At 42.1% G+C, this 15,568-nt stretch overlaps 1 protein-coding gene across 6 annotated transcripts in view; it reads right to left on the bottom strand.

Annotated features, from left to right (window-relative positions):
• The window catches only part of MYO9A (myosin IXA), a 174,520-nt gene that overhangs the window by 60,697 nt on the left and 98,255 nt on the right, over positions 1-15,568 (bottom strand). For all 6 annotated transcript variants that reach the window (XM_084213577.1, XM_084213578.1, XM_084213579.1 and 3 more), the window contains 2 exons: positions 8,699-8,815; positions 527-661 (listed from right to left, as the gene is read on the bottom strand). In XM_084213577.1, coding sequence (XP_084069703.1) covers positions 527-661; positions 8,699-8,815 — 252 coding nt within the window. The remainder of the gene's footprint in view (positions 1-526; positions 662-8,698; positions 8,816-15,568) is intronic.

The raw sequence follows: 15,568 nt of genomic DNA, 5'->3' as shown, positions 1-15,568 counted from the left end.
GCCTAAAGTTCAGCCTTTCCTAATCTGCAAAGGCTGTTGAAGGTCATAATGCTCTCTGACCTCTGAGAACACATGAGAGGGACATTTCCCCTCCCTCCCCGCAAATCAACACTGGAAGGCAAAAAAAAACCCACTGGAAGATTGGGGTGGCTTTTTCACTAGATACCAAAAAATAACTTCTATGTGATATCAAATGGCATGGCAGCATGTCCAGGCAAAGGCAAGGAAGGAATTGCTCATTCCTTGATAAGCCCTCTGAGCACATATCAAGGAGACAACAGAGCAGTGGTTAAGGTCTTCATGATGTTTTTGGAAGTCAAAATGTTTATTTTAAACCAGCAAATGCCTGGCTGGATTTTATTTTACAGGTGGAAGTTTGTCATACAGTCAATTAGAAATTAAATTGGAATAATTCAGTGTACACTCCTTAACAAAACAGAATTAAAGGGACAATTTCAGAACTTTATCAGAGCCACAAAGTCATGTCAATATTCACTGGAATCAGAGTAAATATTTCTGGACTTACCTGTTCCAGTTTAAAGATGTGTTGGTTAAAGTAGTGCTGCAAGCGCTCGTTGGCAAAGTTGATGCAGAATTGTTCAAAGCTGTTGTTTTCATAGTCTTCAAACCCAAAAATATCGAGCACTCCAATGGATAAAGTCTGCAAGAAAAATAAGAGTGAGGATTAGAATAAAATCACATTAAGTGGATTATTTGTACACAGTACATAATCAAAAGCTCACAGACAGAATTAAATATGCTTAATAGCAGGAATTTTACTAGAATTGTTGATATTGTGCCATTTGGAAGACCCCTCCAAATCAGAGAGTCTACATGTAACTTTAGATATCTGGACAAAAGGGCTTGTTCTAAGAGAAGAACCCTTCGAGAGGTGATTTTTTTTCTCATTTACAAACAAATGGCCATGTTTGAAGAAACCTGAAGCCTGTTCCAAGTTATTCTATTGGATTTAAGAGTATTGATCTTCAGAAGGAAAAAATGGGGATAGGCTTGGGAAACAAAAGCTTTCACTGTTAAGACAACCCATGCAAACACACCTCCAAGGTGAATGCATTGTCCAAGCAAACCCACTCCAGCTGCAAACCTCAAAAAGAAACTCCAATGCATCAGGGCTTCCCATGGAAATAATCTTTAGTTCTCCTGGTGAAAACTTCAATAGTATCACAAATAAATCATTCCACCTTGTTTGTCAGATGGATCAGACAATGGACTGATGTTTGGGAGTGTTGAGTCGCTCCTGCCTCACTGAAAGGGGGGAATTCACACAAAAATAATAATGCTGCTGTAAAAGGGAGCCCAAAGCCCTGACTAACACTTGACCCTAAATGCTGGCCCAGCCCTGCCCTTGTGACACCTGGCTGTGTCCACATGGCTCTTCTGTGCTCTGGCACGTTTTTCCACTGGCTCCCACCAGACTGGGATGAGGGAAATGGAGAGACACCTCTGTGCTCCTTTAGTTCATGGGCAAGAGAGGAGTAAAGAGGGACCCACCCCATTTTTTTTGGAACCCATTGGCGCTATGAGCTCTACATTCTTTCTAATGAACTTTGAGAAGTTCACAATAGGGAAGTTTTTATTTTATTAAATCCATAACCCATAATATAAATTGCAGGATTTGGTGAGTTACAGTTCTAATTAGTCTTTTTTTCCCCATCACTTTGATGATTTTGTGAACCTCAGCCATATCTCACCCCAGGCTTTTCCCCAAATTGAAGAGCCAATGCCTGTTTGGTCTCTAATCTACAATTAGCTCTTGAGATGCTCATTAAGATGTGGGTGCACCAAGGTTTCCTATGTTGGCAAAGCGAGATCAATGAATTCCCAGCTTGCTTTGCATCCTCCTGGCCCCCTCCTCTCCCCACACCAGCCAGGCAAGGAGAGGCAGTGGACAGGTGAGGGCAACCCATAACCTCCTGGCTCAGACTGTGCTTCCTACCCTTGATGGGAGCAGAAATGTGGAACTTTCTCCTTTGTGCAGGTACTGGTTTTCATAAAACTTGAGCTTTCTGCCTGTCAGATGGATTTGGGAAACCCAGAAGAAGAGGGACATAGGGATGGGTCAGCAAATAAACCTCATCCACAGAGGGAGCTGGGGTGAAAAACAAGCTCAGGATACAGTTTCTGCTGCAGCTTCCATGCCTGTACGTGACTGCTGTGTTAAACACCTAATTCATAATTAGTGTTCTAAATAAAACTCGTTCTGTGCCCACCCAGAAAGGCTGCTGTCATCAGAAAAGAAGTGAAGAGCCTGAAGGACACATCTGGGGAGAGCTCCATCAGCAGCTTGTTAGAGCACCATGCTCTGGGATCCAACCAAAGCCACCTCACACCAATACTCCTTTCACCCATTACAATTAATTAAATAATTAATAAGAGAGGTAAAAACACTAACACTGCTCAAATGAGCCAAGCCTTAAGTAGGGAGGAGAAATATTCCCTCCCTTCCACCTCAAAGGACTTGAGAGCTGCCAGGTTCCCTGGTTTTAGTTCTTCTGGTGTTACCTGCACTTTAGATTTTCTAAGATCAGCTTAATTCCACTGCTAGGAATATAAACCAGCCTGTCCACAGGCCTCTCCACACTCCCTTTTGTCCATTTTCAACACATCACATAATGTGGGAGGAAAACATTCCCTCAGTGCCTGACTCCTGACCAGGGAACCACCTACGGCTGGAGCAGGCACGGCCGCCGTGGGCAGAGCGGCCGCTCGGCTGTGAGTTGGAGCTTTGTCTGACCTGGACTCTGGCCACTGGGACCAGTGAAAACACAACAAAAAAAAGCATTTAAGCACAAAGATAAGTCTTTAAACCATTTTCCGAAAGCTCATTGACTACTTCATCTTTTGTCCAGGCTTCTCTCCCTATTCCAGGGCCAGACAGTCTCTACCTCCCTGATGCCATGACAGGGATGAAGGCCCTTGGCCACTTTCCCAGAAGTTTGCATCACTTGACAAAACACCCATGAGAAACAGCTCTTTGACCAGAAGATGGAAATTGGGAACCACTGGACCAAGGACAGCCTGGCAGAGGGATTCACTCTCACCCTCTGCTTCCTGAGGACCAGCATCTTCTCCTGCTTGTCCCAATGGATGTGGCAACCCTTCTGCTCAGCAGGCAGAAATCTGCCTCATCATTTTTAACATACATCTCAGGAGGAATTCTTCTTAAATTCTCTGTATGATTAATGGATCATATCTCATCTATATTATCCATGGAAACAGGACAAAGGATTTTTCTCGTCTCCCTTGCAAATCCCAACCCCAACCATACCACTGCTGTTCAAGCTCATCTCTACAATAGACAAGAGTTCCAAAAAATCCCCTACATAAAAGTCTCTATCCCACCACATACAAACAGGACTTGGAAGATAAAATGCTCACACTTCCAGACTATTCATGGATTTACTGACACCAGATTTCAAAAGCATCGTGTTGATGCCCTGTGGAAATAGTTAAGCCCCTGCCATGAGTGAAGACTTTAATCTGAACAAGGTCTTTAAGCTCTCACAAACTTAATTTAATATGAAACAACTGAGGAAAAAAACCCTCTCTCTTTTTTCCTATCCTGGTTCATTTACTGCATTGAAACTGCTACCAAATATATTTCAATGTGGGTGTGGAAATACACTTATAAAGCAAAACAGAAGAGTCATATGTAGCAAAAAATGACAGTTATAAAAGAATCTTATGGAAATATTATATTTTAAAGCTGTGTTTTTATAATTTTTTTGCTGACACCTAAAATTAAACACACACAGAACTAACATTTTAAAAATATTATTATAAAAATAATCTGCATTTCACAAAACCACTGCAGGTATCAAACCACACATCCAGGCATGGTTGTTATACAGAGTAAAGCAGCATTTTTCTCACATCCCCGTGTTTGTAACTACCAAACTCCTCCAGAATACAGATTATAAACTGTGTGGTTTTTTGCAGTGTTTCATGCCAGAGAAATCTGGGCAGAGCTCTGCAGTGAAACACTCATTTGTCCTCTGCTCCCAAAAGAACAGGACCAATGGATGCCACTTGGGAAAACTTTAAAACCTGAGAAATTCGAAATTTATGGCTATTTTTCTGCTCTCTGTCCCTGATAAAGCAGCACAAGTGTACTAGTACAAAGTCAATTCTTGCAGCAAGGTAAAAAACCACCATTTCCATTAACATATACAGGAATTAATTTTGCTAATCTGCCTGTAAAAAGTGTGTAATCTGGGTGGGTTTAGGATGAATTCTGCAGCCCAATATTTAAAAAAAATTAATCAAGGGAGTTCAACATTTACAAATCTTTTAAGTCTTCAGCTTCAAATCTGTGCTTTGAATAGGTGCCATGAGGAAATCACACAAAGATAACTTAGAGCTTGAGCTGCCAAGTCTAGCTTGTGTGTTAATGCTGTTTCTTTATCAAAACTAACATATACAATTAAAAAGTGTGACTGCATTAATTAGCATATCAAAATTCCTGTGATTAAAAGCGCATGTCTGTGAGGATTTTTAAAATTTGGGTGAACCCTGGGTCAAGGAGCACTTTCTGCTTGAGATGATGAAAAATGACCTCATGCTTTTCTTAAAATGTCTCAGCCATGACATTTAAACACAGAGCATGAGTTTTCAGGGCTTTTGGCAAATGATGACCTTGAAACTCCGTGCTCTCCAGTTCCCAAAGTGCCAATAAATAGGGATCATTGGAGCTGATTTATGTTGCCCCAAATACACACTGGTGATGTAATTCCACCATGGAGGTACATTTTGGCAATCACAAATAGGCTTGCTTCAAATTCAGGGGAAAAATCTTGTTTATTCCTATTTTTAAATTTTTTACCTCTTGTCATTTTAGTAATTTCTATTCATTTATAATATTCTAAAGACAAGACTGCAAAAACTCCCTGCTCAGAACCCCAAAATCCATCACCACTTAATCCAACAGGACCACTCCAACCTACATCACCCCAATATACAAGATGAGTTATTATACAAAGTGAAACACAGTGATTTGCTTCAAACTTGGAAGTTGGGACCTGAAATTAATGAACTGATGTACAATAAACACATTGCATGTTCAGCAATTCTTCCTCTGCTTCATGTCAAAAAGCCAAGAATTAACTGCTTGGTTGAATTTAAATGGATTTTCTTCATGGCCATGAGTTCTTCATGTGTTCAACCACGAATTTTTCTTCATGGCCATTAATTTTAACTTTCTTCACAGGCATGAGTTCATCATCATCCCCATGTATACAGCATGTCATCCATGGCAGCAGGGTGATTTGGGAAGAAATTAAGACACTTCACAAGAACCAAATGGGGAAAGATTAAAAACACCCTCAGAAATGCCTTTTGATCCACCATGATCTCCGCTCTACCTTCGTTTTAAGAGGTGAGATGGACTTCTAGTAATTCCTAACCTGATTTATGGAAGGGGAATTTGATAAGAGGCTCTGGGAGGTTTAGAAATCTCGTTCTCAAGAGAAGGAAGAGTCTCTGACCTCATTAATAAAGGTCAAATTTCAGACACTTTGTAGGCAATCATGAGACCATAAGAGGAACTGAAAGGAATTGAGAGAAGATGAAGGAAAAGGGAGTCAGAGCAAATCTGACCCATGGCAGCTCTGCCATTACCACAAACCAGGAGGTATCAAATAACATATTCACAACTCGGGTCAGAAATAATATGCTAGAAATCCTGTCACCAAGCAAGATAAGCCAAATCCCACTGTGTTTTCCCAAAATATTTCACTGCACATTTAACTAAATTTGGATATCAAAGGTCTGATTTACATCTTCTAAATATTTGCTGGACAATATGGAAGAACAACGGCCGAGTGTTTATTTTTCTTTGCCCAGCTTCATCTTTTGATCTTCTCTTTACTGCTGATATCAAATAAACACATATTGGGATCTGAAAATGATCTTGGTTCCCATTGTCCCACTAAAATCAAATCTACACTGATGAAGAGAGAAACTTCTGTATTAATTTTTCTCCTCAGCTTCTCCCACACACACTCTAAATTGAGATGGCTTTGAGTCTTGTTTTACCTCTGCATAATGTGATTATTATAAAAGAAAGCTCTGTGCCCCAAATCCATCATCTGACACTTTCTGAACCTTCCAAACCTGCAGGATTCTTTCAAAATGTATCTTAAAAGTCAGAGGAGTATCAGTGTCAAGCATGGGCTGGGATTAATCTGGGACTTTTGCCGCAGGGTGAGTCACATATTATTCACCCATTGCACCCTCAGGAGTTTCTGAGGTGCAAGGCTGTATTTTGCTCTCATAAATCAGAGATTTGATATGTTTAAGAGACTTTTTTGGCTGGCAGCAAGGAGATACCATCCATGTGCCAAGGTCTTGCCTTGCAGCAAGGATGTACTCCCAGGGTTTGGAGATGCCACTGCTCCCAATCCACCTTCCAGTCACCCAGCTGCTGCTGCCCAACCTTGAAACAACAAATGGGAAGCTAAGGAGAACCTGCATCCTCATCAGGGGTCTCTCCAAGAATGAGCTGAAAAGGAATTCAGGAGGATTGGGAAGTGGTAGGAAAAACCAGATCAGTTGTTGGCTCCGTTTCTCCACGGTGGTGATTCTTGCTTGGTGCCTCAATGGCAGCTGCAGAGCCCAGGAAGCCCTTGGACACTTGTTGGCAGCAATGTGAATCCTTGAGGGCAAAGGAGCAGCTATTCCCAGCCCTGCCCAGTCCAGGGAAACATTTCTCCTTCCTCTGTGCTGAAACAACCCAAGTTGGGGGCTAAAAATAGGGCTGAGGAGGTGACGTGGTAGAACCACTCAAGGGAAAATTTGCTGTCAATGTTTAACGAAGCTGCTCTGAAATGCACAGAAATCTCTTCTGAAATGCACAGAAATCTCTTCTCCACCCCTAAAATGTGGAGGGCTTGTGCATTTTCATGATTTCTGGGGGATTTGTGGGAATCAATCCAATTAATAGAGGAATCTGAAGATAAAATGAACTCCACTTGTGCCTAGAGCAGCAGATATTTCCTGGTATTTTGTGTGCTGCCTTTCTGTTTCAGAAACTTTGGCTCAAGTACAGCCCAGGATTGCCTCCCTGGATCTGGGTATGAGCACATTCTGCAGCTCCAGGTCCTGGGCATTTGCCAGCATGGGTGGATCTGCTCTGGCACAGGGGCAACACCACTTCCAGCTCCTGGTGCCTGCTGCCTAACCTGGATATTACCATTACTATTTGGGGTGAAAAAAAAGGGTTAGAAACTGTCAATTGTGAATTCATGAGAGATGACACCCAGAGGTGGGCAAGAGGAAACATGATTACACTCCATGGGAGTCTTGGCTGAAGGAAGCAGAGGGTTAATTTGCAGCAGCAGTGTTGGAGAAAAGCAGGAATTTGGGCTGTTCTGGCTCTTACCTGCTGAGATTTCAGGTTGGGAACAAAAGTTTAATTGCCCATAAACAGCTACTGTGGTGCCTCACTTTCACAGCCATGCTGACTAAGCATCCAAGAGTGCCCTAGACTGATTTGGATTTAAATATTACTGAACAGATAATAATTTTAAAGAATTGTTGGGTCATAAATAAAAAATAATTAGCATTTGAGATGCATTTCCTTGTCAAAACAAATCCACTTTTCTGCTTCACCAAATATGTAAACAGTGTGGTTTGTTTTTTCCTGACAGCCCAGACAAAACTTTTGATTACTTGGAAAAAAATCAGGAAAGAACAAAACATTTCTGGTAAAATATTAAACAGAGGGAGAGGCAGCATGTGCAGTCAAAAGGCTGGTTGGATGTTATCACTGTAACAACCCTTCTTTGTCAGAAAAACATATAAGCAGATTTCATAGGCATGTTTTTATTTCCAGTCCACAATTACGCTCCACAACCCTTTTTTGGAATTAAATAAAGGAGTGAGTACACTGAGAGTCTTTGCAACTTCAATCCTATGGCACAATCCAAATGTCAGTGCTCAGCAAAAATCCTCCTTTTGGCAGCTGTGTCTTTAGTCTGTATGCACAACCCCCCAAAAAGCCCCACATGCTGCTGGACCATGTCCCAGATTCCCAAGCTAAGGGTAGCTGGAGAGCTGGAAGTGCCTGTGTGTATGGACATGGATTTTGGGGTCAGTATTCCCCAGCCATGAGAATTGTGGATAAGTACACGAGAGGATTATGGAGGATGTACTGGGTCACAGCATGCAGGCCCTGCTACTGCAGGAAACTTCATGTCACTCCTTCCATTAATTCTTTGGGAAGATGGTACAGCATCCCATCAGCTTCAGTCTTCCCATCATGACTCTTTTCTTTAAATACCTCAGTACCTACAGACACCCACCTCTTTCATCATTTCATCACGGAGCAACTTCATCAAAATGCGGTAGCAAGAATTCCCTTTTTTCCCCTCTGAATTATACATGGCCCTTTAGTTTTACACATCAGGAGGAAAATATTTGCCATTGCTCCTGGAGTGGGTGGGAAACTGGCTTTTGTGGCTACAACAAAATCTCTTCCCTGGTTGCTTTGAGCTGACAGTATTTAAGGTGTTTCATCCTTCTCAGCTCAGCAAGTGCCACTTAGGATAACGATGTACTCACTTATAATCCGAGGAAAAATTAACTTCATGTTAAGCAACATGCCTGGGTAATGTTTTTTCACTTAGTTATCTATTTCAAAAACCCAAGAGAGGAGCCATGAGAGCTGGTGAGGTGTTACCTTGGTGTTTTCCTCCATGTCCTTGGAGTTGAGGAGCGCGTGGTTGATCCTGAACACGATCCAGTCAAACAGGGCACTGTACAATGACTTGGCCATGGAATTCCGCACGGTCACGGCCTGAAACAGAGAAGAAAAAAGGTGATTGGAAATGATTCCTGCTCTGCACTAAAATGGCTTTTGCTTCTCAAGCTCCCACTGTCAATGTTTATATTTCTCCCTTGCCAAAGCTTTTTTCTGCTATTTTAATTTATGCTACGTATGTCAATGGCCCTAACAGCACAGGGAATTGGGTGTCATCCCAGGGCTGGGGATGTGCCCCTGACTTTGTCACACCACAAATCCCATCACTGGTGGCAAAAGGAAAGAAAATAAATACACACATTAAATATAAATATAATAAATTCACCAAGACCCTTGAAAGGTTTCCTGGGGGAGAAGGAAAGAGAAGGGTGGATATTGCACAAGAGTGACAGCAATGGATGTGAAAGCACAGGCCAGGACAGGCAGTGCCTGGCACCAGCAGAAGGGCTACAAAAGGGGAGGCTAAAAACCCCTCTGGTAAATCTGAGGGTTCCTGAAAACTTGAAGTTTTCCAGGTACCACCAGCAGGAGCTACAAATCATGGCAGGCAGGTTCAGCACTCCTCCAGCAGCTCTCCCAGAGAGAGGAGTAACAGCGCCGAGGAAGGGTCATCCCCACCAGGGCCAGGATCAAAGAGATTCTGCTTGATGGGATGAAAGCTGAGATCAAAGGAAGATCCCTGGGCTTTTGGACAGGCACCTACATAGAGACCCAGAAAGCAGGAATTTCTATTTAAAGGTTATCTTTGTTCTTGCTGCTTGAGATTCTTCCTTGGTTTCAATTATCACCCCGAGTAGAGCTTTGGTACATATTAATAATCCAAAAACTTATGGCACCAGCCATGACTGCTACATTTTGGTTCATTTCAGCCACTGCAGAAGAATAAAAAAGGAACCAGAAGATTCCCATGTAATTATTTCAATTAAACCCTGAACTGTAACAAATCAGTGGCTTGTCACACATTGCCTTGAAATCCTTCTCACCAACGCTCCCTTCGAGGAACATCATCTGAGTGGCCTCATGTCACTGACCCCAAGTGAAGGAATAAAGCTCATGTAACATCATTTATCTTCTATCAGCTTACTCCCACCTCTTTTTCCCTTGATATTTGGAGATAGCAGCATTTAGCATGACCACAAGCCGTTCTGCCAATGTTTTGCTATTAAGCACATGGTCTCACTTCCTCTCCCTGTCCAGCTGGAATAGGAGAAAGGATTAACACAGTCCACGCCAGGGGAGGTTTAGGTTGGATGTTAGGAAAAATTTATTCATGGAAAGGGCTGTCAGGCATTGGAACAGCTGCTCATGGCAGGGGTGGAGTCCTCATTCCTAGAGGGATTTAACAGAGGTGTGGATGTGGAACTTGGGGACGTGGGTTAATGGTGGCCTCAGCACTGCTGGGGGATGGTTGGGCTGGATGAGCTCAGAGGGCTTTTCCCTGGTTCTGTGGCTGAGGATGCCCACAGCCTCTGTACACTGCTAACCATGAAGTGGTGGCAATAAAAAGTGACATCACAAGGTAACTACAAAATATGGCCATAATTAGCAAGGAATTCCTCACCCAAAAAACAACCAAAAACAAGGGTGTGATGCAAACAGGTGAGCAATGGGACCAAGAGGATTTTTGTGCAGCTCAGACCAAAACAGTACTTCTAAAGAGTGAGCTCTTGAAAAGCTTGAGTTCTCCAACAAGAGCTGGAAAGCAGCCTGCATTTCAAACACAAAGAGCTCCAGTTCTCACTAACTGCTTTTTCTTTACTGATGAAAAAGGTTTGGGGTGGGTCTTTTGGCTGTTTTTGTTAAAAGCAGCATGGATTGTTTGGATGGGGGAGGTTGCTATCTAATATTTTTTTAAATTTACTCAAATGAGAGAGAATATCTCACTGATTAATAGAAAATGTAAGGCTCCATCTACATTTTTTCCATTAAGCTGGAAGACAATCAGTGCCACAGAAAAATCAGTCTCTGGGGAAAGACCTAAGGCCAAGATCCAGGAATGCCTCTCACTGCCCTAATGCTTTGTCCTGGCATAAACCAGCCCAATTAATTGCTCCAATGTGCAATTAAAAACAAACTCCATCTCTATTTAAAGCCAAAAAGAACACAGTTATTTCTCCTACAGCATCCTACATGGGTTTATATCACAATACTTTTCATTACCTTTTATTAGAGGCTACAGGGATGTGCAGGACTTCACCCCTGAATGTCCCTGCTTTTTTTTTTCCAAAATAAACCAGGATATCATTAAGCCAGCACCACTGCAGTGCTGAGGAATGCTGGGAGCGTGACTGCCACGAGTCTCCTGAATGGTCAGACTGGGAAGTTTCCCTGACACCAGCACTGCCCAGTTTCCTCCAGAATGCTCAGGGTGGGGGATGAACCACTGCTCTTATTCCCAAAGTGGTGTCAGCTACATGGAAAGCTGGGAAGCCATGAAAAGGTGAATTCCTTGCTATGCTTGGGTCCCACAATCAGTGGCCCAGATCCCAAAATGTCACCGTCATATTTTCTGAAAAATCCCTTTGCCCAGGATTTTTCTCCTGGGAAGCTGAGAAACCTCAGAGAAAAATGAAAACAAAAATAATCTGATTAGCTTCTCCTGTGTTTTGCTGCTTTGGAATGTGTTTGGGCATTGTTTACCAACAGGTGCTTGTTTGATTGGTTTCATGTGAATTGTTTTTGACTTAATGACCAATCACAGCCAGCTGTGTCCAGACTCTGGAAGGAGTCACAGGTTTTTATTATTACCTTTTAACCTTCTGTCTGTATCCTTTCTCTATTCTTTAGTACAGTTTAGTTTAGTATTCTTTAATATATTCTAGTATCATAAAGTAATAAATTAGCCCTCTAAGAACATGGAGTCAGAGTCATCATTCCTTCCTGCCACGGGGCACAAATACAAATACACCAAAGTGTTCCCACAAATACAACACCAAAGTGTTCAACAGCCACTTTTAGAAGCAATGCTTTAATCCTAGGAGCTGGTAGAAAACTCCTGGCAAAGCAACATACTAAGAATACAGGGTGGATGGAGCACATTGCCTTTATCCATTTAAAAAATACCTGCACTGAAATGAACCTATTTTAAATGGCTCAGAGTTTAGAGGGCCTTTCTTTATTTGAATTTTTTTATTTCATTTCAATAAAATATTTACTTTTTACAATAGATCTCCACTGATGTCACATTTTAAATATAGCCCCTCACTATCCTAAACAGATTCCAAAACTACCCCATCTGGAGACCATCAGGGAATATTAATTCCTTTCAAATTCAGGAGCTGCAGCAGAGCATTTAAAATAATTTTTTTTATGCTTTATTTAATGAGAAATCATTTATTTCTGTACTATCCAGGATATTAAATTAATTGTTGTCTCTGAACTGTATCCCATACATCACATACAGTTTGTCTTCAGGTCAACACCTACAACTTCTGGTCTCTCCCACAAGTCTCCTTACGTGACATTTAGGCAGATCTGGAACATGGTGATACTCATCAAACCATTTTTATTTCCCTCACAAAGCAAAATAAAAATAGCTCTTGCAATGCCAAAACAAATCTCTGGGGATCAAAGGGAGCAGGACACGTTGCACCCACACAAAAATATTGCTGATTCCAAAGTGAGACAGATCAAACGCGCTTTGACTCGGCAGGTCAGGAAATAAGCTACAGACAAGGTTTTAATCAATACTTTCCTGCTTATCAAGCTAGAAAGGATCTATGTATTATTTATTATATGCCAGAAACTCCACTTGTTGGGTTGGACAACTTTTGTTAAGATCCTGATATAACATTTTTGAGTTCTTTGTAAGATTTCATTGTCGAATTAATTGTACTGAAAGTTGTCATGATCAGCATCAGATTCAGGCCACCTTAAAAACAGATAAACTTCTGGAAACATCTGTTAAGAGGAACAAGAGAAAGACAGATTTAAGAATTAAAATCTGCTTTTGAAGTGCTTTGGAACAAGGACTTACAGTTCCAGCACCAGCAGCCTGTGTTTTAGAGGCTGGAAAAGATGTAATCTCAGGAACCCAAATTTGCTCAAATTAAAAGTCTCTGTAAAACACATTTGTACACACACAGGAGATTCTTAAGAACTGAGATTACAAAGTCACTAAATATATTTAAGCAAATCTGTCTGTTGCCATCCCACAGCACCCCCTGCTCCAGGCAGGATCCCTCACTCCTGCCCTTCTGCACTTAGCTGAGGAGTGAAAATTCAAGCTGGAATTACTCAAAATATTTGTTGGCATCCAGAAAATCCAGGGAAAGCAGGCAGGTTCAAATCCCCACCAAACTTATACATTGAAAACTACATGAAAGACATTGTGGGGCTTGAGCCAGAGATGGAAACAGAGCTGGGAAAGGGTCTGGAGCACCAGGAGCAGCTGAGGGAGCTGGGGAGGCTCAAGAGGGACCTTCTGACTGTGCACAACTCCCTGACAGGAGGGGACAGCCACGGGGTGAGTTGGGCTCTGATCCCAGGGAACAAGGGACAGGACAAGAAGGAATGGCTCAGTGGTCAGGCACTGGCACAGGGTGCTCAGGGAAATGGTGAAGACTCCATCCCTGCAGGGATTTAGGAGCTGTGTGGATTATAGCACTGGGGGCAAGGGTAGTGGTGGCCTTGACAGAGCAGGGTATTCCAAGATGCTTAGCTGACCTTTTACAGACATTTTCACATGATTTTGCTCTAAGTTCCCCCCCTGCTCCTTATTAGATTCAGTGTTTTACTGCTGACTAACCTAACACACAGGCAAGAGCAATAGCTCAATTTGAACAACAAAACCTCAAATATTTTACATTTTTCAGACTGAGGGGAATAAACAAAGCCCAGAGAACAGAGGGTGGGTGAAAACAAGCGCTGAAGGACTTTGAAAGGCAAAGAGCAAAAATTGCAGCAATATCCCTGGATGTGCCAGGGAGCAGAAAGCAAAGAGATCCCACTCAGTTGGACTTGATGATCCTTGTGGGTCTCTTTCAGCTCAGGATATTCTCTGAGGACAAAGCCATCAAGATGCTGCTGGAAGCTCTGTGGTTTTAGCCACACCCTTCCATAGCCAAGAGGAACATTCCTCTGGAGTGTGGACCCCAGATCCAGAGTGGGACTGAAATACAAGAGACAGACCCTCTTCTCAATGACTCCATCAAACCAGCCCAACCATGGAGAGTATCTGGAACAGAAACTGACCTCTGGTGTTCAGCTTTAAGCATTTTTGACCCAAATAAATCCATGGATGAAGGGCTTTTGTAATTAATAAATACTTCCTCTAACGTGTTTCAAAAGAGCCAGACTAAAATGAAGAACTGCTTCTGTTCAGGGCATTGCTTGACACAAAATCAGAAAATTAAAAGACCAAAGCAAAGTAAAGTTCATCATGGTGCAATTCTGAGTAAGAATCATTCCAAAGTGGTATTTATGAGACAGCTACAGGTCTCTAAAGACTTCAAGCATCTCAACTCATTGAGAGGTTTGTCCATCTTCCCTCATAGCTAATGTGGAGGACAGCACAGACTGACCCAGGACAGAGGTGAATGGATGGATACTTGGGTTTGGGCAGCTCTTATGATGATCAAAACACAACATCATATTTGCACAGCCATGTAGATGTCTGAGCTGGCCTAGGAGGGTTTCTGAGCCTCACTCCCAGAGTGCAGCCAGCAACACATGCTGCTCTCAAGAAAAGCAAGATTAAAAAACCCAAACAAGATGTCCTTTTTACACACACACATTGGACAACACTATCTGTTTTGGGCCACTGCTATGAAAAATGCACCTTAGGAAGGGCATAGCTTAGACCCCAGTCTCTGAGCACAGCCTCAGTTAATGAGAAGTGGATTTAAATACAACTGGAAAGTGAGTGTGAGCACCAAAACGACTTAAAGCCCTAATGAGGATTAAACACCGTGGAGTTTATTAACTGTGACAACACTTATCCCATCTCTCAGCATTATGCAAATCTAGAGAGCACCCATAAAGATGTGCTGACAGACTCAGCTGGTCAACACAACATTACTGCACCTTCAACAATTCTGATCAACATAACATTGTTAAATCCCAGACATGGGGGCAAGGTCAGTGCACCCACTCCAGATTTTCTACAAGCTATGAGATCTTAAAAAGCTGGTATTTAAATGCCATTTTCCAAGCACAGCTCTGGAAAATTCCTTGGATCTAGAAGAAAAGATTTATTAGAAGGGAGCCTGACTTGTTAGCCTCAAAGGCAACTTGGTGCTTTGCTGTACAGTTCACAAGATTTGCTCCATAGTTGGTCGTGGTCCTTTTTACCTCCAGTTTTCCAGCATTTTCCCAGGAGGCTGTGTATGTGCATCATTATGGACAATATTGACATTATTTGTTCACACTGGATAAACACCTTACCAGCATTCCCTACCAATGCAGAACTCCCACCCATCCCAAAAATATGGCTTTACAAGCAACACTCCTTGTAATTTTCCCAAGAATTCCAAATAGCTCCAAAATTTAATTTGTTAAAATAGGAATGATGTTGATATAGCCATAGGAGCTACCTATGGATTCATTCTCTCCTTGTGACCCCCCCCAACTCTTCCAGAACATGTGCAGCTGTTTCCTGCCCTCCAGGAGGAAAACAAGCAACACATTCCCCTTTCAGACTCTTATCAACAATTAAAGTAATTCCAAGGTGACCAAAAATGTTTCTTTCCAGGTGTGAAGTTTGCAGGATTTGGTGTAAAACATAAAGAACAGGTGTTCAATTACTTAAGTAAAATTGGGCACCACAAAATACATTTTCTTCTGCTGGAG

This window comes from Fringilla coelebs (assembly GCF_963513975.1).
Source record: "Fringilla coelebs genome assembly, chromosome: 12".
In the NCBI taxonomy this organism is placed as follows: Eukaryota; Metazoa; Chordata; class Aves; order Passeriformes; family Fringillidae; genus Fringilla; species Fringilla coelebs.
The sequence above is the reverse complement of the archived record's forward strand: the minus strand, read 5'-3'. Positions and strand labels throughout refer to the sequence as shown.